This window comes from Eublepharis macularius, chromosome 10 (genome assembly GCF_028583425.1).
Source record: "Eublepharis macularius isolate TG4126 chromosome 10, MPM_Emac_v1.0, whole genome shotgun sequence".
Taxonomy (NCBI): Eukaryota; Metazoa; Chordata; class Lepidosauria; order Squamata; family Eublepharidae; genus Eublepharis; species Eublepharis macularius.
This window is the reverse complement of record NC_072799.1, coordinates 19,802,131-19,825,531: the sequence shown is the minus strand read 5'-3', so window position 1 is coordinate 19,825,531 and position 23,401 is coordinate 19,802,131. Positions and strand designations below refer to the sequence as shown.

The following is a 23,401-nucleotide window of genomic DNA, read 5'->3' as shown; positions in this document are numbered from 1 at the left end:
GAAACAAGTTGCGTAAGAAAATGTGGAAGGATATGCTTTTCTGTATGTCATTAATAAACTTCAACATGCCTCATGTTTCTGGATTTTCCTGTAATGTAAACACGTGTGTGCTTCACTGGGTATATTGTTGGAATTCCTGAAGCATTCGGTATGCCAAACATCTAGTTCAATTTCACAAGAGAAAATGGTTGCTGTGAAAGATTTGGAGTTGATTCTGATCACGTCCTTGCCTGTCAAGTGTGTCACAGTTTGCCTTAGGCCAACCCAGAAAGCCAAAAAAAGGTCTTATTTCCAGTTAGAGAATCCTCCGAAGAGGCTGAAGTTTCTAGATTTGGACAGCCACATCCAAATGTACTCAGGTTTTCAGTTTAGTCCTTCAACATGCCTCATGTGAGACACAAACATGTCCCCTGGATTGTGAACACTGATCTTTATTATTTTATTTATCCTGCCTCAATTAATGTCCAGAGGAAGGGAGGAATTTTTTTGTAATTCTGCAGCAGTCTTGATTAGTAAGAAATCACTACTTTACTTTTTGCAGTTCGACTCTCTGCATGTAAATCCCGCTGAGTTTCATTGGCCAACTAAAAATGTGTTTAGTGTGTGTTGGGGAAGGGGTTCTAGTCCAACAGAAGCAAAGGAAATGAAAGCGGGAACCTGCGCTGAAAGATAATCAAGCCTGGTTTTCTCCAGAAAATAAAATTTTGTTAATCTTTTAAGGTACCACCAGACTGTTTTTGTTTTGTTTTTTGCGGTGCAATTCTAGGCAGAGCTCAATCTGCCCAGAACTGAACTCGGTTTAGGAACAGCTCAAGGCAGGCTGTTCCTTGCGAGGGAGAGGGTTGGAGAAAGGGCGGCCCCAGTTTCCAGTGTGGAGTCTGAGGGATGGCTTGCGAAATCGTCCCTCGGCAAAACTAGCTTTCAATCAAATCAGTGGCTGGAGCGCTCCTAGGATTGCGCTGCGGGTTTCTCCCCGCTCGGGAAGTGAAAGCGACGTGCCAGACGTGAGATCAAAGAAGTCTGTCTCAAGGGACGGGGAAACTGGAGGGCGCTGCGGAAAGGCACGTAGGACGCCCCTGGCCGGGACAATCCGGCTGCCTGTTTCTTTTCTCCAGAGCGGCACGTCACGGTGTCGGGGCGTCGTGTCGTTCTCGCGCTTCGTCGCTAGCCTGCTGGATCTTGCGCGCCGCGGCGACGCGCTCCGGCTCCTCCAACCACGCCCCGCACACCCTTTCCCGTGCGCTCCGATGCAGCGTTACTCCCTTTGAAATCAATGGAGTAACGCTGCATCGGCTCGCCCCATGCCCCGTAAAGAGCCCGCCCACCTCTGGCTCCGGGCCCTCGGCCCTCTCGCTCGTTTCCCCTCCTTGCACTGTCAGGAGGGGCGGAATCGCCGGGGAAAGTTTCAAGTTACCCGGGACGGGGGGAGGCGTGCAAGCCAGAGGGACGGGACTAGTCGCCGCTTGCCGCTCCCTCGGATTGGCTGGATGCTTCAGCTGCTTCCTCGGGAACAAAAGGTCAAAGTGTGCTGGAGGGTGGCTTTGCCAAAAACGGGGAGGACCCAAGCCAGCTCGCATCTAAAAGCGCTCCCTTCGCAGACAGTAAACAACAATCGCAAGGGGTGAGAGACGGAGGGAGGGAGAGAAAACCTGGCAGCGGGAAGATCTCCGCCGCGGTCTCATCAGGCAGCCCGGCTGGCTGGCTGGCAAGCGGGATCCGAGCCTCCAGCGTGCCTCTCTCTGCGGCAGGCCACTTTGGAGAGAGCGCTGGGCTCGCCCAAGAAGGCTCTTGCTTGCAAAGGGGAGAAGGTTGCAGCCGTTTCCAGTGCGAAGTTCGAGGATGGCTTGTGAAATCATGCCTCTGCAAAGGTAAACTTCGGGGCTTTATTTTGCTAACCTTTTGTTAACTGTTAGTTTCTTTTTTTTCCCCCTTTGGGAAAGGTCAAATTCTAGACTGCGAGTCACAAGCCATCAGAGGATTGCAAACAAACTGTTCATCTGTCGTGTGTAATAGTTTCCTCATTTCTTCGCTCACAGTTTTTGAGATCTCTATACAGTGAAGGGAAATAACCTATATAGTTGAAGCCTCCAGTTTCATTCTCTAAGATTTACAGTGCAATCCTAAGAATGCTTTCCCCTGGAGCTGAGGTCCTATAGCACCTTAGAAACCAACAAGATTTTCAGGGTGTATAAGCTTTTGAGAGTCAAAGCAGGAGCCAAGCTACAAGTGACACCTGACACAGGTTGGACACTTGTCAGTTTCCCTCAAGTTTTGATGGGAAATGTAGGTGTCCTGGTCTCTCAGCTTCGCTCTCTGACTGCTGTCCAACGGACTTTTCAGCTGTCACTTGTCCAACATTCTGCCGAGCTGCCTACATTTCCCATCAAAACTTGAGGGAAGCTGGCAAGTGTCCAACCTGCGTCAGGCGTCACTTGTAGCTTGGCTCTTTCCCTGGAGTAATCACCATTGATTAGACATGAGTAGGATTCTGAGTGGACCTGTTTAGGATTGGTCTCTTAATGAGTTTTAAATAGTGAAATGTATTCTGGAAAGAGTGTCCAAGCTGTAGGGTGCAGCCCATAGTTTATTTTGCAAAAATATAGTTCATTTAACGATGATGTTCCTGACCTGGATAGCCCGGGTGTCCCTGATCTTGTCAGATCTCAGAAGCTAAGCAGGGTCAGCATTGGTTAGTAATTGGATGGGAGACCTCCAGTGAAGACGAGGGGTGCAGAGGCAGGCAGTGGCAAACCATCTCTTTTAGTCTCTTGCCATGAAAACCCCACCAGGGGTTGCCATAAGTCAGCTCTAACTTGAGGCCACTCTGCACACTCAACTATGATATACTTATCTAGCTACAAGTGTGTGGTTTTAAGCAGATGATTTTAATGTGCAGTTTTAAAAAATCTTCTAGCTGACACAAGTGTAGATTCTTCAGTGTTCTTGGCAAGACGAGTTTGGTATAAAATGCTTCCTTTCGGATGCCTGAGGAAATCCTTTCACAGCAAACAGTTGAATTATCTGAATACTGAGCAAAGGAAGAAGTTTCAGGCAGGGGTTTATCAGAATAAATCCAACTATCTTTTAATCATGGTTTGAATCAAGGACTTCTTTTGGAGAGAAGACAAGGGAGAATTAATTAATGGACATTTATTAACAACCACTAATCAATGTCTTTGTTGATAAATGTGTTAATAAAAGCTGGCTTGGTCAGTTTGCTTCCCTAGGGGCACTTGGCACGTCTTCTGTCCAGCACATCAATTTGGAAGGCAGTTTCATTGAGTCAGTGGGGCTCATCTTGCCAAGAATACAGGTTTAGGATTCCGATGCCATGAAGAGTATTTATTGTGACGTCACCTTGCAGTGTCCTCCTATTGAACGCTGGAAGTGGCCCTTTGAAATATTACCCTGCAGTTTTTTTTTGAATGGCTGCCTTTTTCTAACTTGTCTCTGGAACTGATAGCAGCTTTTGTCTATTTGACTTGGGACAGTCCCTTCATCGTATTGTGTGTGTGTGACAGACAGAGTGTGGTTGTGTCAAAATGGCTGGGCAGATAATTTACTTTGAAACTGGCTTTTTAAAAAATGGAAGTAAGCAGTTGCTTCACAAGGAAGTGTTAAACGGTAACAGTATTAGTTTGGGGGTATAAATTTTGCTTCCTTAAAAGTATTTTGTGCTTTGGTTGTATAAATATGGCCCCAGCTGACTTTATTCTGGAAAGAGAAATGAATATGTTTGATATTAATACTGCTGCTTTGATATCTTTTTTGGGGGGGGGACTAAGGATTTTAATTTTGCTTAGGACAAAAAGCATTATAAGTTGCAAACCGAAGCCTTTTTCTGTTGCTGTCTTTAGTAAACTATGGAGAAACAGGAGCAATCATCCTCTTGCCAGGTTGAACAATTCTGTTTTCAAGCGTATCTCCACCTTTGACAGTTCATTGCTGTCCCAATTTTTAATTAAGTGGTTTTGGTTCATAGGAAACAACTTCTTCCATTTCATCTCCTGGGGATTCCAAGCAGTGCAGCTGACAGCCAATCCAGTGGGCCGGTTCACAGTTCCCTTGACTGAAAATATGTTTACTAGAGAAATAGCATTTGTCTACATGACACCCTTCATTTTATCTTTAGCTTGCAGGTCAGCCTGGGATTGTAGTGTGTTGGGGAAGAACTGTTTGCAGTTTTATTTCAGAGAGTTGCTTCTTTAAAAGAAATTGTTTATTTCTGCAGATTTGCTGCTCCCCACCCCCACCCCCATGGAGGAACATTCAGTCACACAAGTGACCACCTTCAAGCTGACGTTGTACTGTCCAGGTGCCGTTTGTAAGAACCAAACCTTCATCCTTAGCTTGGTTCACACATGTAGGGAAATGAGTCAGGACAGAGGCAGCAAAATGGACTTCAGACTCCTCTGTAGGAGGATCATAGAGGATCCTGTTTTTATGAACAGAAAAAGAAAATTGTTAGAGACCTATGTTTAAAACACTGTGCAAATAGAAAACTAGCAATTCTGGCAGAGAATATAGACGCATTCTATCAGCTGTGCTAGTTTTGTGTTTGAATGGAGTGTTTTTTTTGCAAAGGAGTATTTCAAGCTGGATTCCACCAGCTACAGTCTGAAGTGATGCAGTCCACTCTGCCGCCTAATTTTCCTGCATGTGTGAACCAGGCAGGACAGAGAACTGCTTCCAGGAAACACGTGAAGCTCCCATCATAGGCTGTGAGATGAAAAGCCCTTTGTATACAGTGATCCCTGTTCTGCACCTTTTAGAAAATGCACAGTCTTGCTTTTCCCATGCTGTTAATCAGAACCACATGTATGGACTGAGGCCAAATCCTGGGGCCTGTAAACATAAGCAGCTTCTTTTATGATGCCAAAGGACTATTGTATCACCTCTTAAAGGGCAAAATCTATTATTGTTATTAAACAGTGAGGTCGGTTGTTAAACAAAATATAAACACAAAACCTGGTAAAATTACAGGTGATTGTCCTTGAGAGCTGTGTGGAAGTTGCAGGAAGTGCTGAAATACATTGCCTGAAAAATGCTACACCAATGTTTAAAGCGTTTGTGGCACTGTTTTGGTAACCAATTTAGACCCCCCACAGCTATCTCCTGAGTTACTTTGTGGTCTCAAAGAATCACAGCACTGCAGACTGTTTAGCTCTGCACACAGGGGACCGTTCTACGCTGAAAGGGCCTAGGTTGAGCCCCAAAGGCGCTGGTAGCAGAGCTGGGATCAGCTTGCTCCTAGTATGTCTGGCCAGTAGAGCCCTTGACTTTCTTCCCTCTCCCCTCTTTGTTTGTCAGTGTAGCTTTACTGGTGGACATTGCATGCCGAGAGTTGGCACTGGGCCAAGACATTTTTTGTCTCCTTGATGGTTGTGTCTGTTAGGGTTACTGATAGTTTTTACATTCATTGAAAAGTTGCAAGATTTTTACATGTGATCCATCCTGATTCATGGGATTAGGAGGGTGGGGTTTTAAAAATTACTATACAGTATATTATCTATGTAGATACACCGTGTGTGTACATCCAAAAAGTTACAGAAAATGTAGGTGCCCTTTAAACGTTCCATTAGTTCTGCAGGAGTGGTTTTTTCAAGGGTTTATCCATTAGTACTGCTGTAAGATGTAAAGACCTGCAACTTCATGGTCAGTCAATCATGTGGATTTTCCTGGTGATGTGTTGATCCTAAGGGAACGACTCACAGAAAGGTCTACACCATTATGGGCAGGACGGTCGCATGGGCTTTTTCCAGGAGCAGACAGCAGGTATCGATTCCTGTGGTTTTTAAATGGTGTAGCAGTGTTCATGGTAAAGAACCTCCAGTGGCACTACATGTAACCATTGAAGAGTATTGTAGTCGTGGTAAATCTATGATGAGATGCTGGTTTTGGAAGTCTGAGAAGGAACGCTCAGAGCATTTGGTACTTTAATGACTCCAACAACTGTTTGACGTTTGTTCAGCGTCAACTTGCGCAAGACTCTGAATGAGATGTTTCATGTGGTCACAGGGTTAATGATATGAAAATCATAGGTGAACTCAGGCAAGTCTTTGACAGAGAAGGATTTTTGATGAGAAGGTACTCTGTGGGCTTCCCTATGAAATCATAAATTCTGATCATGCTACAGAACTTCACAACAGAGTTTTCTAATGATCCAGATTTTGGAGGGGGATTTGAAAAAAAATGGATTGCTTCATGGAGGAAGTTCCATTTTTAAGGCACAAGGAACAATATATAGCATGGAAGAAGAGATTATTTGATTGCTTGTAGATTGTATTGACAATGCACATTTACCTTTCAACATATCAGCGCATGGGCTTATCTTATAACATATCTCTAGTAGGCACTAGAGGTATACTATGAAAGCTCTCGCCAGACTAAGTCTTTGACAGTGCAATCCCAAACAGAGTTATGCCCTTCTTTATCCATTGAAGGCAAGTGTAGAAGGGTATAACTCAGTTTAGGATTGCACCATTAGATACCCTTTTGGAATCTGTGTGCATTCTAAATAACTAGTTAAAATAACTTCAAAAAAATACTAGGGCAGAGGGAGGAGTACCCTTCATGTTCTTCTGTTCCAGTGAAATGACTGGTCTGAAACATTCGGCAGTATCCAGAACTACGCTTCTGGAGCGACGGGCCTGAAACAAAACTCACATACATTAAGTTGTGTACGTGATCAAGTAGCCTCTTTATGGCTTCCCCTGTAAATAATTAAGTTGGCAAAAGATAATCTAAAAGGCTTTAGGCCCATTTTATGATGAGTGGTATTGGTAACGGAGCCATGAGTGCCTCTAATGATTTCTGACTTGTGTGCCAGCCATTGAAGGCCCTAGCTGATACGTAATCTCCCATCAAGTGTTTTAATTGCCTTCTCTGTATGAGTGCTATTGGCTGTGTAAGGTGCAAATGGAGTTGCTATTCTGGTTTTGCTATAATAACTTGTTTTTAACTTGTATCATTGACAGGCTGTTTGTACATATAAGTTTCTCGATCCACCTGATGAGATAATACTTTTACTTTGGACTTCCATTGAGGCGCCTCTCAAAATGCTTTGTTGCAGAGCGTTAATGATATAAACTGTGCCACACGTTTACAAAAGGGTGTAAATTAGATGTTAAAGTTGGTGCAAGTGCATTTTATATGTACAGAGGCTGGATCCTTAAATGCAGGCTAATCATGAAATACTTACAAATATTACTATCAATTTAAATAGGACTACTTGAAAGAAAGTGGTTTGGGGATTCTTATAGAGCTCCCTGCTCAGACCTTCCCAGACACTGCAGTCTTCATTTCATGCCTTTCTTGGTGCTCGCCCATTTTCTAAGAAGTAATAATAATAATAGCATTTGATTTATATACCGCCCTTCAGGACAACTTAATGCCCACTCAGAGTGGTTTACAAAGTATGCCATTATTATCCCCACAACAAAACACCCTGTGAGGTGGGTGGGGCTGAGAGAGTCCTAGAAGGTGTGACTGACCCAAGGTCACCCCGCTGGCTTCAAGTGGAAGAGTGGGGAATCAAACCCAGCTCTCCAGATTAGAGTCCCGACTCCCACGCTCTTAACCACTACACCAAACTGGCTCTCAGTAGCCATAAGGGACAGGGCTTTTTCAGTGGCTGCCCCCAATCCCCAGGTCTGGAATGTCTTATCCCTTCCCTGGTGCTTGTGTTTTTCAGGCTGACATCCACAGCTAAAGTGTGCATGTTGAATGGCTAGCTCAAGCTGCTTAGGACATTTCCAGAGCTGCAATCCTGCACACTCCCTGATTGAATTTCATTCACTTCAGCAAGATTTTAAGTTGCCTGTTAGATTGCCGCAACCATGAATATAATAAGAAATCTCTACAATCGCACATATAGTTTTTTAAAAATGGGGTAACGTTTACCTGAGGCTGGGGTTGCCATGTGTCTGGTTTTCCCCCAGTCAGTCTGGTATTTTGGAGGACTGTGCAGGGGAAATATTCCTCAAATACCGGATGCCTGGCCCCTCCCCCGTGGCAGCTCCATTTCCCAGCTCTGTTGTCCGGCTGGCCTCCTGAAGCTGCACAGCACTACCCAGAAGTGCCTACCCGCCCAGATGCTTGGCCTCCTGCGTGGCACCTGCTGGAGTGAGCCACCCAGCCGGCCTCCTGCAACTGTGCAGCGCTGCCCAAGAGTGGCCAGCCATCCCAGGCACCCAGAAGTGGAGTCAGCATGATGGTGTCAGCATGATGATGTCACTTCCGGTAGTGTTGTCATCAGGTGGGAGTGCACACTGTGCAAAAGTGGAGTCAGCATGATGATGTCACTTCTGGTAGTGATGTCATCAGGTGGGAGTGCACACTGTATGGTAATGTTAATAAAAAGGTGAGTGCCACTCTCTCCCTGGGGTCTGATATTATTCTGGAGTCTGGACCCGATCTAGCAACCCTACCTGAGGCTGAAAACAGAAACATGCAACGATTTGGGAGTTTGGAGTAATGGCTGAGGAGAGCACATGGCCAATTAGTGGTGGGCAGTAATTTCAACCTAATTAACTGCATCAGTGAAACCTCCCTCTTCCTCCTTCACCTTTGAGCAAAGTTCTGCATATTTTTTGTGTTGTACTTAAATGCAAGCTTGAAAACCGCTACTCTTAAACCAGGTCGTCTGGTAGGATTGCCACCTTTGGATTGGAAAATTCATAGAGATATGGGTGTAGAGCCTGGTGTGGATGGATTTGGGGGGTTCAGTTGATATGTGATGCCATAGAGTCTACTCTTTGAAACAGCCATTTTCCCCAGGATAACTGATCTCTGTAATCTAGAGATTCGTTATAATTCTGGGAGAACTCCAGGCACCACCTGGAGGTAGGAACACCTGTCTAGAGAAGCGGTTCTCAAGCGGGGCGCACAATTGTCATAACAATTACTAAGAATGTGTTCATTCTCAGTCTCTGTCTAGCTGTGACGATAAATACAACAACAGAATGCCTGTGAGTATATAAATGTCTTTCCTGTGGAAAAGTGGTCTTTTCGATTCTTATCAGGCATGGAACCATTTTCTCTGATGGAGTGATTGGTAAAATGTAAGACGTGAAAGGTTGAGAACCACTCATCTAGCATCAATAAAGATTGCTTTCAAGTGACTAGTTCAGGAAACCGTTTTGTAACTTCGCAAGAGAGTGGATTGTTCTCTTTCGGACTCTTAAGGTTGCTACAAATGATTAACATGCTAGGGTTTTTTTTAAGTGTTTAGATTGGAGTGTTTGCACCTTGTACTTTGGGCTGGAATATACAGTACTCAGAAGCAGCCTGTTGGGTTGTTTAATTTTCGTAGGCGAAAATGAGAATTTTAAGCTTTCATGCCAAACCAGTGCAAGCATGGTCTTTTGACACTTCACTAAGTTTTCAGAAAACAGAGAATAGTTGCAGCTTGGTAACCTAACAATTGCTCTGCTGTTATGCAACTCAGTGTGTGTTTTGGTCTGCATAACATGCTACTGTTGAATTCAAAGAAAGGGTGCAGCTTTGGCTTCAGGACAGCTTTAGTAATTCCCTCCACCTCTTCGTGACCCATTTTTGGTCTTACCCATCCAGGGAGGTTTGCCAGACTTCGAATAATAAACAGATGTGTCTCTTCCCAGTCTTCTGTCGGACTTACCTCTTTATTTTAATCTTTAAGAAAAAAATAAAAGCTGAATGGCTTGATATGGGTAAACGTGATTAAGAGCATAGCATTACGGTAGAAGGGGAGGGAGACTGAAGGTCGCTAGAGTTGAGATACTTTATCTGAATTAGCATTCTTTGCAAACATCTTTTAGATAATACTGGAGAGCCCTTGAGCTATCTGATAGCATGACTCTGATTATATAAGGCTTCACGTGTTGTGATCCAGGACCAGTTGATATAGGTGGTCATGTCATATGAGGCACTGGGGAACAGATAAAAGCATGGTGCTTCCTAGCACGTAACTTCCATCCAAGTGGGCGGGGTGATTTCTTAGTCCAAGGTAAGCTTACTCAACTGATTGGTGAAGCAAGCCAAGCAAGTTCAGACACAGATCTTTTCAGGGCTAAAGAGTCTTGGGCAGCAACATGTGGTCTTGGAGAGTGTCTTGTAGAAGAAAGAGGAGTCAAGGTTTTAAGTCATGTCTTGTGAATTAGCCCGACTGCAAGTTCTGTAACCACAAACACTGCTTTGTTCCTACATTTGTTTGCTTGGAAGTTGTCAGATGGATTGAAGGGGAAAGAAGCACTACTCAGTAGGCCACTTGCTGATCGCATCATATTTAGATACTTATTTAACAAAGTTTAATCTGCCCCCCGCCATCAAACAGAGGTTCAAGGCCGTTTACAGATGTCGGTGTGAACCACACTGCAAAAACATATCAAAACATTATACAAAATTTTAAAAGACAAAATGGCTCTAAGACATCCCAGCCACATGGGCTTAGCTGCCCAAATTTTGTTGAGTCTCCCTCAAAATCTTCCATAAGAAGAAAGACTTTACAGCATCTTCAAAACTGGATCAAAGCTGGGTTCCTTACGTCCTCTGGGAGTCTCTTCTAAAAAACAAGCTCCATGGCTCAGAAGGACCACAGCCTAAGCTGTTGCATATCTAATGGACTTCAGGGATGGGAAACTCCAGAGAAAGCTCTGAGAGGAACTATGTCTGTACACAGGTCATTCCTGGAAAGATGGTCCTTAAGGTATGTGAGTCCCAGACTGTGTTGGGCTTAATTCACCTTAAATTTGTCTCAGAAGCAAATAGGCAGCCAGCATAGATAACAAAATCGATGTAGTACATTCAGCTCTCCAAGCTCTACTTTATAAACAAACAGCTGCATTTTGTACCTGTTGAAGCTTCCAGGTTGTCTTGAAGAGCATCCCCAAGCCAAGTGTATTACAGTAATCTAGTTTAGAAGATAAAATGTCTAGCAAGGTTTGGTGCTATGAGAATGAGCCAAGATCTTGCTCATGAGTTCCATCCTCCCTTTATGACAATCTAATGGTTGTTTATTGAGTATGCAACAAACCGTAGTTTGCCGTTGCATCCAGTCTGCAAGTTGTGGTTGGCACCTGCCCTAAACCACATTTTGGTCCTGGCTAGCAATGCTGGTTTCCAGACAAGCACAAACCACAGTTAGACTGCAGCACAAAAAGGAACAAGGAAGGGTGCCAAGCAAGCTCTGGGCTCCTTTACAGAGTTCGTTCTCATGGAGTAAAGCTAAAGATTGCCAGTTCTTCTGACCCAGGCTGCCATTAGAAAGCATCTTGTGGGTCTAGCCCTACCCTATGTTGGAATCCTGCTTGATACAGAACATAATTTTCAAAGGAATATGCATTTTCACTTCCCGGCAATCCCAGGTAAGCCCACGCTTTTGATCAGCTAAAAAACCTCTGTCCTGAATTAATTCAACAAACCCTCTCCAAGTCTCTCTGCAAAAGCAAAGTTGCTGAGGTCTGTTTACAAAAAAGAGGTTGACTTGCCAAGCTGTAGCAGAACGATAAGAAGAAAACAAGACCCTGCCTAACAACATTTGCAGCTGGGTTTAGCCAAAACAAACAAAACTATTAACCAGATTTACTAGTGATAAGCCAAAGTCACCGGGCATTTTGATCTTTTAGCAGAATGCCATTAAAACAGTTCAAGAACCAAAACTATTGATTATATTCTAAGAATCCAAACATTTGGGGAGAAGAATGTGACCTGGAAAAAAGAGCATTTCCCTCTTCCATTTTGCGGACCAGTTTGCAAATGTTTCCCTTGTTCTGGAGAATGCTGACGTCTCTGCTCTCTAAGGGTTTTTGGAGGCAGTCTAGGTGATTAATCTTTGAGACAAAGTCAATTGGTAACCACTCCAAAGAGGCAACACCTCAGATCAGTATTTCTAAGCCAAACCAAATGCCCTGTTGTTTTTTCCTGTGGCAGTTGGAGTGCCAAATGACAGCGAAAAGCAACACTGTGACAAAGTGTGCAGGTGGTGGCCTGGGAGTTGGATGTGACCATCAGCCATTTGCTGCCATATTGACAAAAGGGCCTTATGAACTCCATGCAGTGGCTGCCATATTTAAAAAATTCTTCTTCCATACACTGACCTGTATATGTGCAACGTTTCTTTTTCCAACTGCCAGCCCTCAGATCAGAGTGATGCTTGAGGTGTTGGTGAAAACCCTTTTAAACACTGTTTCAGCATCAGGGTTGGGGTTGTGATGATGCCAGATGTGGCCAATGATAAGTGTCAGATTCAGGTAATACCTTTGTTTAAGCAATAATCACTTTTTACTTCTTTTTGTAAAGGGGTTGCAGTAAAACAGATTGTTTGGGCATTTTTATCAAGTAAATCGGGTTTCTTTTATTCTTGCATTGTTCGTTGCATGTTTTGCACTGTTTTCTAATTTGATAAGCTAGATATTTTTCTTTGGACTGATATGTATAACTTTGTTTTTAATACACTGTTTATTGAATGCATTATACTGATGGTAGTACATTATCTTCTAATTCTGTAGTATACTTGGAGTCTCAGTGAGAAAGGTAGACTGTAAATGAAGTAAATAAATAAAGAGGGGCTCACATTATCAGACTCTGACCTGGATAGCTCAGGTGAGCCTGATCCCATCAGATCTCAGAAGCTAAGCAGGGTTCACCTTGGTTAGTAACTGGATGGGAGACTAACGAAGACCAGGGTTGCAGAAGACGGGCAATGGCAAACCACCTCTGTTAGTCTCTTGCCATGAAAACCTCACTAGGGTCACCATAAGTCAGCTATGACTTGAGGGCTCTCCACCACCACTGCAGATTACCAGATTTTAAAAAGTTTCTTCCACATAGAAATGTCAGAGAAGGGTTCCAGCCTTGCTTTCTCTTTGCCACTCTAGATTCCTATATATTCAGAAATATTTGCGCATAAGAATATTTGCCAGTGTGAGTCCTCAACAGCAACTGAAAATGTCAGAGCCCAGATCTGGATGTACTAGCTCCATGGGGAACAAATGAAGTGGAAAATTCATAAATGGATCCCAACAGTTTTAAGTGGAAATAGCAGCAACATAGATCTGGATCAGGGGCACAGTACGACCAGAGAGTAGGAGTCACTTGTGTGATTTTACAGCTTAAAACCATCCCTCCTAATATTATTAGACTGGGAGGTTAAAAAAAAATCCTTCTTCCCTGTGCCTTTCCACAACTGTTAATAGTTCGGGGAAGCTGGCTGATTGGTGAAACTGTGTGAAGGGAAGTACTGAATCCCCTCTTCCTCTGCACTACTGCCCGTCTGCATCAGGGCACGGCATGGCTGCAATTTCATTTCAGAAACTGCCAAGGAGATCTCTTCATGGATCTCTGAGCATCTTTCTGAGATGGATCACAAAGGCTACATCAGTGCGATTGCTCAGAAGCAACAACATAGGGGAGCATGAAGGTCTCCCAGAGGAGCACGCTTGAAAGAATCTTTTCTGGACCGAGACTGTAGTCCCGTGAAATGAAATTGGGTTCTTCTCTGTACGGTGTTTATTCTAGAGACCTGCATGACAAAGAGTACATGATACACTGCTTCCCCATAAGAAGGCTCACGTTTGGTGAAGTCACATGGTGGAATTCCAGAATTCTTTTTTGCAGTGCTTTTTAGGGCTGAAATTCTTCTCCTTTCTTTTGGCGGTGCCATAGGAAAGGGACAGTATAGCCCAACACTGATAATAATCATTCAGAAAGAAAAGTTTAGCAGTTAGGGGTATGTAGACCTTTTGAAAAGATTGTTTCTATTCCTGGTGGGGTCCATCTTACTCATAGTAGATTCCGTCAGCCTGTTCATGTCACGTTGCTCTTGTGAACACAGTCTCATCATGTGGTATCAGTTACCTTCATGTTGGTGGTTGCTGATTAGAGCATTACGTGGCGAATCACTGTGTGGCGAAGGCTTTAGACTTACGGGGCTATGGGGCACTTTTGAATTCCTGCAGTTGGGAATCTGAGGATCTGGAACTCTTCCTGCCCCCCCCCCTTCCACCTAGCTGTAAAAGACGAGAATCTGGCAACTGCAGGAGGGTGCTCATTGTAGGGGAGAGTGGGTGAGGGAGGGGCGGGTCCAAAAGTAGATAGCAGCCTCTTCCCCACCGCTCTTAACTTGCACAGTTGGAGGCACAGTTTTTGATCCCTAATTGCAGTTATCAAATAAATAACAGGAAGACTCTCTCTCTTGTGCTGTTGGTTTGTTCTGTGATTATGCTTGTAGGTGTTCCATGTGATAACACCACAACTGTTGTTGTGATTGCTCGGTTGCGGGATGGTCTTTATCACCAGTGTCCTTTGTTTTGTTTCTGCCCTGCAAGCCTCCTTCTAGTATTCAACTGATAAGGACGGTTTGCGATTAAGGGCTTAATAGAATTAATCAAGCAGTAATTTTTAGTGGTAAATTGGTACACATGTCATCCTAGAGTAATGACATAGGGTTGGGAAACAGTGGTTAAATTGTCTCCCTGTCTTGTCTTGGTGTCGTTTCATAGAGCCCTGTTTGATGAGTTTACTACATGATGGTTTGATTGCATCTAAAAGTCATTATGGATTAGTTATTCTTTTAATACCCCAAGCCAGGGATCCCGACCCTGTTCTCTTTTTTGGAATTTTGAGAAAGGATAGTGGGTGTGAACAGTCTTGCCATTCTTTTCCATGGAAGCAAAGTGGTCAACACGTTACAGGGATTCCCTTTGATATATATAAAGTTTTTCACTTCTGACAGAATAGAATGGAGAAGGGTACAATGAAGCTTCTGTCTCTTGTGTGTGTGTTTGTGTGTGTGTGTAAAGTGCTCTCAAGTCACAGCCAACTTATGCTAACCCCTTGGGTTTTCAAGGCAAGAGATGAACTGAGGCGGTTTGCCATTGCTTGTTTCTGCACAGCAATCCTGAACTGCCTCGGTGGTCTCACATCCGAGGACAAACCAGGGCTGACCCAGCTTCGCTTCCAAGATCTGATAAGCTAGCCTGGCCATCTAGGTCAGGGCATATCATACATAGCGAACATGTTTGAAAGCAGCCTCATTTACATCTGTGGTGTTACAATTTTGGGCCATTGTTACTCTTTTGGCTTTTGCCCAACTATTATGTTGTCACATAAAACCTGTATAGTGCAATTACGACTTGTGAGTTTTGTGAATGTTTTAATGCAGTGTGACTTCTAATGAGACATGACATCTGTTTTTTACTCTCTCTTTTTGTAATAGACATGATAACCTTTTTAGCAGCCAGTGGTTCACTTCAGGAGCCACAGCCTCCCAAATCCTGGTTATTTTCCTGCCAGATTTGCTATAGAAATAGTCCCCGTAGTACTGGCGTCTGCAGTGGCTCTTGACAGTTGAACTAGTTCTACTTGGGTGAGCCCTGACAAGTGAGGTGGGATTTGGTAACCTTGAAGAATGTAATTGAGCACCTTTCTGCCTCTGTTGAATTGCGCACTCAACCTTTTTTCATCCCAGTCTTATCTTATCATCTCTCATTCTAACCACAGTGATGTGGTATGAATTAGCTTGCAAATGAAAAACAGAAAGGATGCGGTGCTAATAGCAAATATCTCTTGTTTATTTTTAGCTCTCAAGAGGATGAAAGGCCTATGTCACCCTTCTATCTGAGGTACTTCCTTGTTTTATATTCTTTTGGTGGGTGGATTTGTAAGAAACCATGAAGATGACAATTATTAGTCATTTCTGTGACACTTTGAGAGCTGCTCTATCATTTGGTTAAGTGGTCGGGCTGCAAATCAACACTCTTGGTTTGAATTCCACAACTGCTTTGAGCTCAGCAGGTGGCCTTGGGTAAGCCACTCCTCTCAGCCCCCGCTGTACCATACTGAGTTATAACTTTGGTCTATCAGGGTCAGTTTGGTGTAGTGGTTAAGAGTGGAAGGACTCTAATCTGGAGAGCCGGGTTTGATTCCCCACTCCTCCACTTGAAGCCAGCTGGGTGACCTTGGGCTAGTCATGGCTCTCTGGAGCTCTCTCAGCCCCACCCACCTCACAGGGTGTTTTGTTGTGGGGATAATAATGACGTACTTCGTAAACCGCTCTGAGTGGGCATTAAGTTGTCCTGAGGGGTGGTATATAAATCGAATGTTGTTATTATCATGTGCTCTGACTGGCTGCAGCTCTCCATGGTCTTGGACATATGAGGCTGCCTTACACTGATTCAAATATATGCCACTGACCCCTCCTTGTCATAGGTACAGGTCTTATACAGAACCTGAACCTTTTAACTGGAAATGCCAGTGATTGAACCTGAGTCCTTCTGCATGAGAAGTAGGCACCCTACCAACTAAGCAATGGCCCCACCTCAATGTGGCGTACCAGGAAGAAGTTTTGAGACAGTTTGCCAAGGGGAGTTAACTTGGCCAGCAAGATGGGTACAGGCTGGGGTTTCATTGCTTGAAAAGACTTGTAGCAAGAGGCAGACATTTTTCCTGCTGTTTTATGTTACTTGCCTCATTGCAGAAATCAAAGTAGCTGGTAAATCTGTGCCCAGCGCTCCTTTGTCAGACTGCTCTTCTTGTTGTTTTGCTGTCGTCCTGCCCGTGCAGCCTGCATTGAAGTCAGCTTATTGGTGCGATATAACAACTAAGCAATGAATGTAAACACATGGAGGAAGTGGGCTGTATCTTTTATACAGCACAAGGAGTTCGGTGACTGGGAGCAGACAGTTATGTAACAGGAACTGTCTGGATTCCAACAACCGCACAATGTTTGTTGCTTGCCAAGTAGCAAGAACATTATATGTTTCCTTTTCTTTTTTAAAATCTGTCCTGCAAATGTTGTAAAGATTTTTTTTATCAGCACAGTGGCAGGAGTGTGATCTCCTTTCTTCCTTTTCACAGCTCAGTTTCAGCAAAGAGATGCAACCCAAAGAGCACATAAAATAAGAACGAGTAAACCTTCTGTCACCCTTAAATAAGGACTCTTTTAACCAAGTCTGTCTGCAACTGGTGTAGTGGATAGAGTGTTGGACTAGGATCTGGGAGACCCGGGTTCAGTTCCCCACTCTGCCATTGAAGCTCTCTGGGTGACTGTGGGCCAGTCACTATCTCTCAGCCTACCCTACTACACAGGGTTGTTATGAGGATAAAATGGTGGCGAGGAGGATGAAGCAAGCTGCTTTGGGTCCCCACTAGGGAGAAAGGAGGGGTATAATTGAGTAAATGAATGTAAATGAATAAACTAACGTAGTGGGGGGCCCCTTCCTGCACCCATTTTTGTTATAGTTTATCCCAGTGCAGGCAGGAACTTTCCTGGCTGCTGTGATGTCTGGGACCAGTTGCAAAACATTGGGAAGCAAGCATCCACTTTGTGATGGGGGCAGCTGTTTCTGAAAGGGTGCTCCCTGCAGACACAAAAGTAATGCCCCCTGAGCTCAGAAGCACCTCCTGGTCCAGTGAGGCAGAGGAAAGCCTGGTTCAATTCCCTGCTATGTGACCTTGAGCCGGTCACATAGGCTAACCTACCTCACAGGGAGGGAAATGGAGGAAAGGAGAGTGATGAAAGCCACCTTGGGCTGGTTATTTGCTTTGGGGAAGAGATGTTTTGGGGAAGAAGCAAATGGGCATCAGGAAACCCAGTGGGGTGGCACCATGACATCCACGGGCTCCCTGTTGAGGTTGCCAATCCAGGCCCTTCTGCCTGCCCTGCCCTTGTGTAGGACCTGTGCACGATGGCCATTGTCAGGCAGAGACTCTGACAAAGAGGGCAGCTGTACCATTGGCAGCCGGAAGCCCTTTAAACTGTGCATCCAGCAGCTCTGTCACCACAAGCCCTGCTACAGTATCTCTTGGTGCACCACCTGTTTCTCAAGCTTGTAGATGGTTGTGAACAAGACACGTACTTGTGTGTCGAAAATATTAATTTGGGGCATGGAGGGCATCCCCTAAACGCGACTTTTGGTCATTGTTGCCTATTCTGCACCCATGCTCTCCATGGTTTTTCAAATCAGTGGGTACTTTTTCATTGACTTCAGTGGGATGTTGATGGCACCACATAAGACAATGATTTGATTTTATAAGACTAGGAAAGATTGCAGTCAGAAGTACTGATCTTGTATTTTGTTGTGTACACTTCTAAAACAAAAGGATGTTCATAATTTTATTTCCTAGGAACTTGTGCACGGGGAATCTTCTGCGTCTTGTTCCTTGTGCTAAGATAGGTATTGTTAGGCCTGAAGTTGTTAGATAAGCAGGGCAGACTTCAGAAAGCTTGAAACAACAGATAGTGAATGTCCCCCGGTTAGATAACACCTATCCAGGTAATCCAATCAGCCCGTAAGCATGGATGTTTTGACTACTCAGGTAAAAATGATCTGTTGAACAAGGAAAAAGTCATGTTCTATGCTGGGCTTTAAAGAAAGGATGTTTCTAGGGACAGGAGGGAAAGATCTTGACAGCAGATACCTGTACATGACTCAGAGAAATGGCCTAATTTCTGTTATGCCATTAGTTATCAAAGTAGTTGATCAATAAATAGAAGAACAGGCACATAACGTGCCTGCTCTTTTTGTTATTACAAAACCACACCCATGTTTCTGAAAATACAAAGCAGGTCTCCCTTATGCCAAGCTATACATGGCATGCAGTTGTGTAATTTGTAATCCCAAAAGGCTTTTTCTTTTTAAAAAAATTAAAAGCTCTCTTAGAGACTGCAGTTAAAAGCAGTGGAAAAGAATGCTTAACCTTCTGTTTTCCTATCAACAGGAAGGATTATATGTTTTCTCCATATAATCCTTCCCACAGCAGCTCTTCAAGCTGTGGGGGGAGAAGCGGTGTGCTATAGTAGCTAAAGTGATAAGCTAGGATCTGGGCGACCCAGGTTTGATTCCCTGCTCTGCCGTGGAAGGTTGCTGGGTGACCTTGAGCCAGTCACAAAGTCTAACCTACCTCACAGGGTTGTTGTGTGGGGGGAAATGGAGGAAAGGAGAATGATGTAAGCCGCTTGGGTCCCCATTGGGGAGGATATAAACAAAGTAAAATTTTAAAAAATAAAGATATAAGGGGTCTTCCTACACTGGTGGGAAAATAGGAATGACATGTGTGATTTTCAGGGGAAAGGTTAAGCAGGTCATCTCCCTGTACTCTTTCTGCTCTTGATTTGCCCTCCAAGACTGCTTTTCATTTGAAAAAAAAAACCCTTCAGGTAGTGACAGGCTGCATGCATAAGGAAGGACATTCTTTAGACCTAATCTTTTGCTCTGAATTGGTGCGGGGGAGGGGGGGAGCTGCTCTGGTGACTGGAGATTCACTCTGTGCCATGGTCTGGCTAGTATCTCCTCAAGGTGTGGGTGAATGCATCGCCGACACTCTGCAGGAGCAAAGTGTCGGATAAATGGTCTGTCCACTGAGATCAGTGGATCTGGCCAGCCTCCAGAGAGCTTTGGGTGACTTTCAGATCCCAGCTAACGGCTTTGCTGAGACCATGGTGGACGCCTGGAATGAGAAGCCCCTAGAAGCTATCGATGTGGTGATCCCCTATCCACCTCAATTCGCCTTGTGTCCCTTTGAGAAAAGTGGACTATGCCTGAAAATAAATTAATAAATAAACTTTCAGGGGAAAGAATTGCATAACTGCATGTCACATTTTGTTTAGTAGAGACAGCTCTGGTAGTAGAGGAAGTTTCTCTGACATCCCTTCACAGAATATGAATAGAGGGATTACTTCTAATGAGAGTCACAACATAGCTACCTGTTGCGCACAACTGTGGGCCAAGCTACACATGACGAATGACACTTGAACGGCAAGTGGATTGAGTGGAGGGCAAGCGAACAGGGAGAAATACACTTGCTGTTCAAGTGTCATTCGTCATGTGTAGCTTGGCCCTGATTTGCAGCAGAGGAGTCCTCACGTCATTGAGGAGGGAGCAGTAGATTCAGGAAAGGAAAAAGCAAGTACTTCACTCAACAGGTAATTGTTGCCAGTGGATGTGGTGATGGCCATGAGCATGGATAGCTTTAAAAGGGGGATTAGACAGAATCATGGAGAGGGCCGTCAGTGCCTACTCGCCATGGTGGCTGAAGGGAACGTCTCCAGTCACAGGCAGCAAGTCTGTGATTAGCAGAAGTAGACAGCAGTATTGGGGGAAATCTCAACCTCTGTATGCTGTTTGTTTGGCCCTCCAGGGTAACTGGTTGGCCACTGTGTGAGACAGGATGCTGGACTGGATGAACTACTGACCCAGCGGGGCTCTTCTTGTGCTGTTATGAGGGAGGTGCTGTACAGTTTCCCCAAACCTTTTCCTCATCGCCCTTTTCAGATTGCCGTTCAAAGTATCTTTCCCCTGGGTGACCTTGTGTCAGTCACAGCTTCTTGGCGCTCTCACAGCCCCACCTACCTCACAGGGTGATTGTTGTGAAGATAATAATAACATACTTTGTAAACCGCTCTGAGTGGGTGTTAAGTTGTCCTGAAACATGGTATGTAAATTGAATGCTGTTGTTATTATCCCAGAAAACACATTGGAACAGGGGAGTGGGGTTGTATAGGGCGTAAACAACTGATAAAGAAAAGATAGTTTCAGGTGGTCTGAGAGCAAGATTCAGGTCCAGTAGCACCTTAAAGACCAACTAGATTTCTATGAGCTTTGGCTCTGGAAAGCTCAAACCCTGGAAAACTAGTTGATCTTTTAAAGTGCTACTGGACCCAAATCTTGCTCTGATAAAAAGTAGGTAATTATCCCTTTCTCTGCAGCCATTTCTCAATTCTGAATCTCCCATTTCGAACTGGGTTTTCATTTCTGAAACAGCATCAGGGCTCATTTTGCAGGGAGAGTATAGTTAGGCTACCGTATTACGCACACTTATTCCGGATTAAGAGCAGTGGGACTTACTCCAAATACTTAGTGGGGTTTACAGCTGAGCAAATATGTGTAAGATTAGATTGTTAACCATTTTTAAAGTATTGGTAGCTTCCAGTTCTGCTTGGTGATACCACGCTGACCTACATAATGTACATTTAAATGACAGTTTGGCATAAGTAACATCGTCCCCACTGTTTTCCAGGGTAGGAGAGTCAGTGTGGTGTACTAGTTAGAATGCTGGACAAGGTCATGTGAGAGCCAGGTTCAAATCCCCATTCAGCTGTGAAGCTGACTGGGTGACCAGTCTAACCTACCTTGCAAGGTTTTTGTGAGGGCAAAACGGTAGATAGGTGGCAGCTACTTTTAACAAGAAAATGCTTGTCAGTCAGATCATGCTAATTAGTCACTTTTAAAGGAATTCCTTGTGATTAAAAATGGGTATTTCCCAGATTGTATTAACCATAGTCATGAGTTAAGAAAGCGTTTAAGAAAAAAATTAAGCTGTTCTTGTAGAATAACTGGAATCTGGCAAGTTATGGCGTTGTCCAAAATGATTCTCCCAGTTGCTTGACACCCTCCTCTCCTTACCACCTGTCATTACTACATGGTACTGTATCTTTCCCCTGTCTTTCCAAAATCTGTTAGGTGCAGGGCTTTTTTTCTGGGAAAAGAGGTGGTGGAACTCAGTGGGTTGACCTCGGAGAAAAGGGTCACATGGCTGGTGGCCCCGCCCCTGATCTCCAGACAGAGGGGAGTTTAGATTGCCCAGATTGCTCCAGCGGCGCGGAGGGTAATCTCAACTCCCCTCTGTCTGGAGATCAGGGGGCGGGGCCACCAGCCATGTGACCATTTTCAAGAGGTTCCGGAACTCCGTTCCCCCGCATTCCCCCTGAAAAAAAGCCCTCGTTAGGTGTGATAATACAAAACTGGGCCTTCCGATCTTGTTATTAATTGGTACGTTTCTTAGACTGTAAAAGTGGAAATTCATCCAGCTCTTTGAATAACTTGCGTGGATATAGGCTGATACCTTCTTTCGGTCCAAATGCAAAGATCTCATAAGAGCACTGAGCTTATCTGTACGCTTTTCAGTTTTGCACAGAAATAGCACCTGTCTGCCCTTTTAATCTATTGTTGGCATTTTTTTCTTTCTTCTTTCCTTTTACTGCAGTTAGGCTAATGTGGTCAGCCGGCTGTGAAGTTCTCCTAGCCCTCTAAGCACATCACTCCTTTTTAACTGTAGGTGCCATTGTGCGGAGTGCTGAAAGATGATCATTTGGAGGGAGGCGGGAGGAACGTGTGAATGTAAATAATGATATTTTACGGCCATGTTCCTTTTCCACATAACAAAGCAGCAACTTGGCATCAAAATCAGTTGACTCTGGTTCATCACAGTACAAAAATGCCTTCTTAGGAAAAACTGGTGTATAAAGATACAGAATGAACTTGCTGAGGTTTGTGGTGAAATTTCATTTTAACTTCTTAATCCTGGATTTTGCAGGAAGGGTGTTTGAAGAGGTGTCATTCTGTCATTCTGTCTTGGACCTCGTGGCAGGCCCCCTTCCCAATGTACATCACCTCACAGTTATTCGGTGTTGTATTTTTGTCCCACCATTTCTCTGAGGAGCTCAGATTGGTGTTCATGGTTCTTCCCTCTTTATATTATTTTCATAGCAGCCCTGTGAGGAAGGTTTGACTTGTATATGGCTAGCCAAGGCTACCAAGTGTGTCTCTGTGTCTTGGCCTAATTGCTTGTCTAGTGATGTAGTAAATAGGAAAAAAGATAGTTTATCTGAGGCTTCATTAGACTGCAGTAGCAAGAAGATAAAGCAGTGTGGAATGCTGACACTTGGGAATATGCTGAGGGTCTTCTTATGTAAACTGAGTATAACTTTGTTCAGTATATATGGTATGAAAAAAAATAAAGGAGAATGAGGTGTACCTTCAGGATTGTTGGGCGGATAAAACAGAGGTGAAGAAAACAATGTAAGTGACATTGTGTCCCCGTTGGGGAGAAAGTCAGGGTGTAAATGAAATAAATAATAAAATCCAGTTAGCTCCATGAATAAGTGGAGATTTGAACCTGCATCTCTTCAGTTCTGGCCCAGCATTATAATTACTATACCACTCCCTGGTGCTTTAAAATGCAGCAGGCCAGACCACTCTTCTTTTTCTGGTCAGTTGGCAACCATTTAAATATAGATAGTCCCGTGAGTATTATTTACCTTTGTTCCTGAGGCTGCAGTAGTTTATATTGCTTACACCTGTTGGCAAATCTGGGTTTCTTTCTTTCTAAAGGGGCCATAGCTTTCCCTTGCACATCACCAGGTGTGGAAGTTGCATTTGTGCACATTTTACCACCTAGACATGATGGCCTTGCATTATTCAGAAAGACAGCTTAAAGATTTATAGAGGTGTGTGCTTGTTATTTTATGTGGATTTACTCCCTGCCACCCAAGCCATGCACATTTCTATAGGAAGGACATCACATCACATAAGAGAGCCCTTCCCAAGCTGATGGAAGTCTGTTTAAGCAGTCATCAAGTGAGCTATAAGATAGGGCTAATTTTGTAGTATATTTTAAAACTATGGACTTTTAAAAGATAATCAAT

The 23,401-nt window shown here is 44.0% G+C and overlaps 1 protein-coding gene across 4 annotated transcripts in view; it reads left to right on the top strand.

The window, feature by feature from the left end:
• Nucleotides 1–23,401, top strand: part of FAM13A (family with sequence similarity 13 member A) — a 172,271-nt gene that overhangs the window by 93,860 nt on the left and 55,010 nt on the right. For 2 of the 4 annotated variants that reach the window (XM_054990382.1, XM_054990380.1), the window contains exon 7: nt 15,558–15,599. In XM_054990382.1, the coding sequence (XP_054846357.1) occupies nt 15,558–15,599 (42 nt within the window). Of the gene's footprint in view, nt 1–1,609; nt 1,869–15,557; nt 15,600–23,401 lie in introns of those variants that run through there. The other 2 variants (XM_054990383.1, XM_054990384.1) reach the window with 2 other exon arrangements.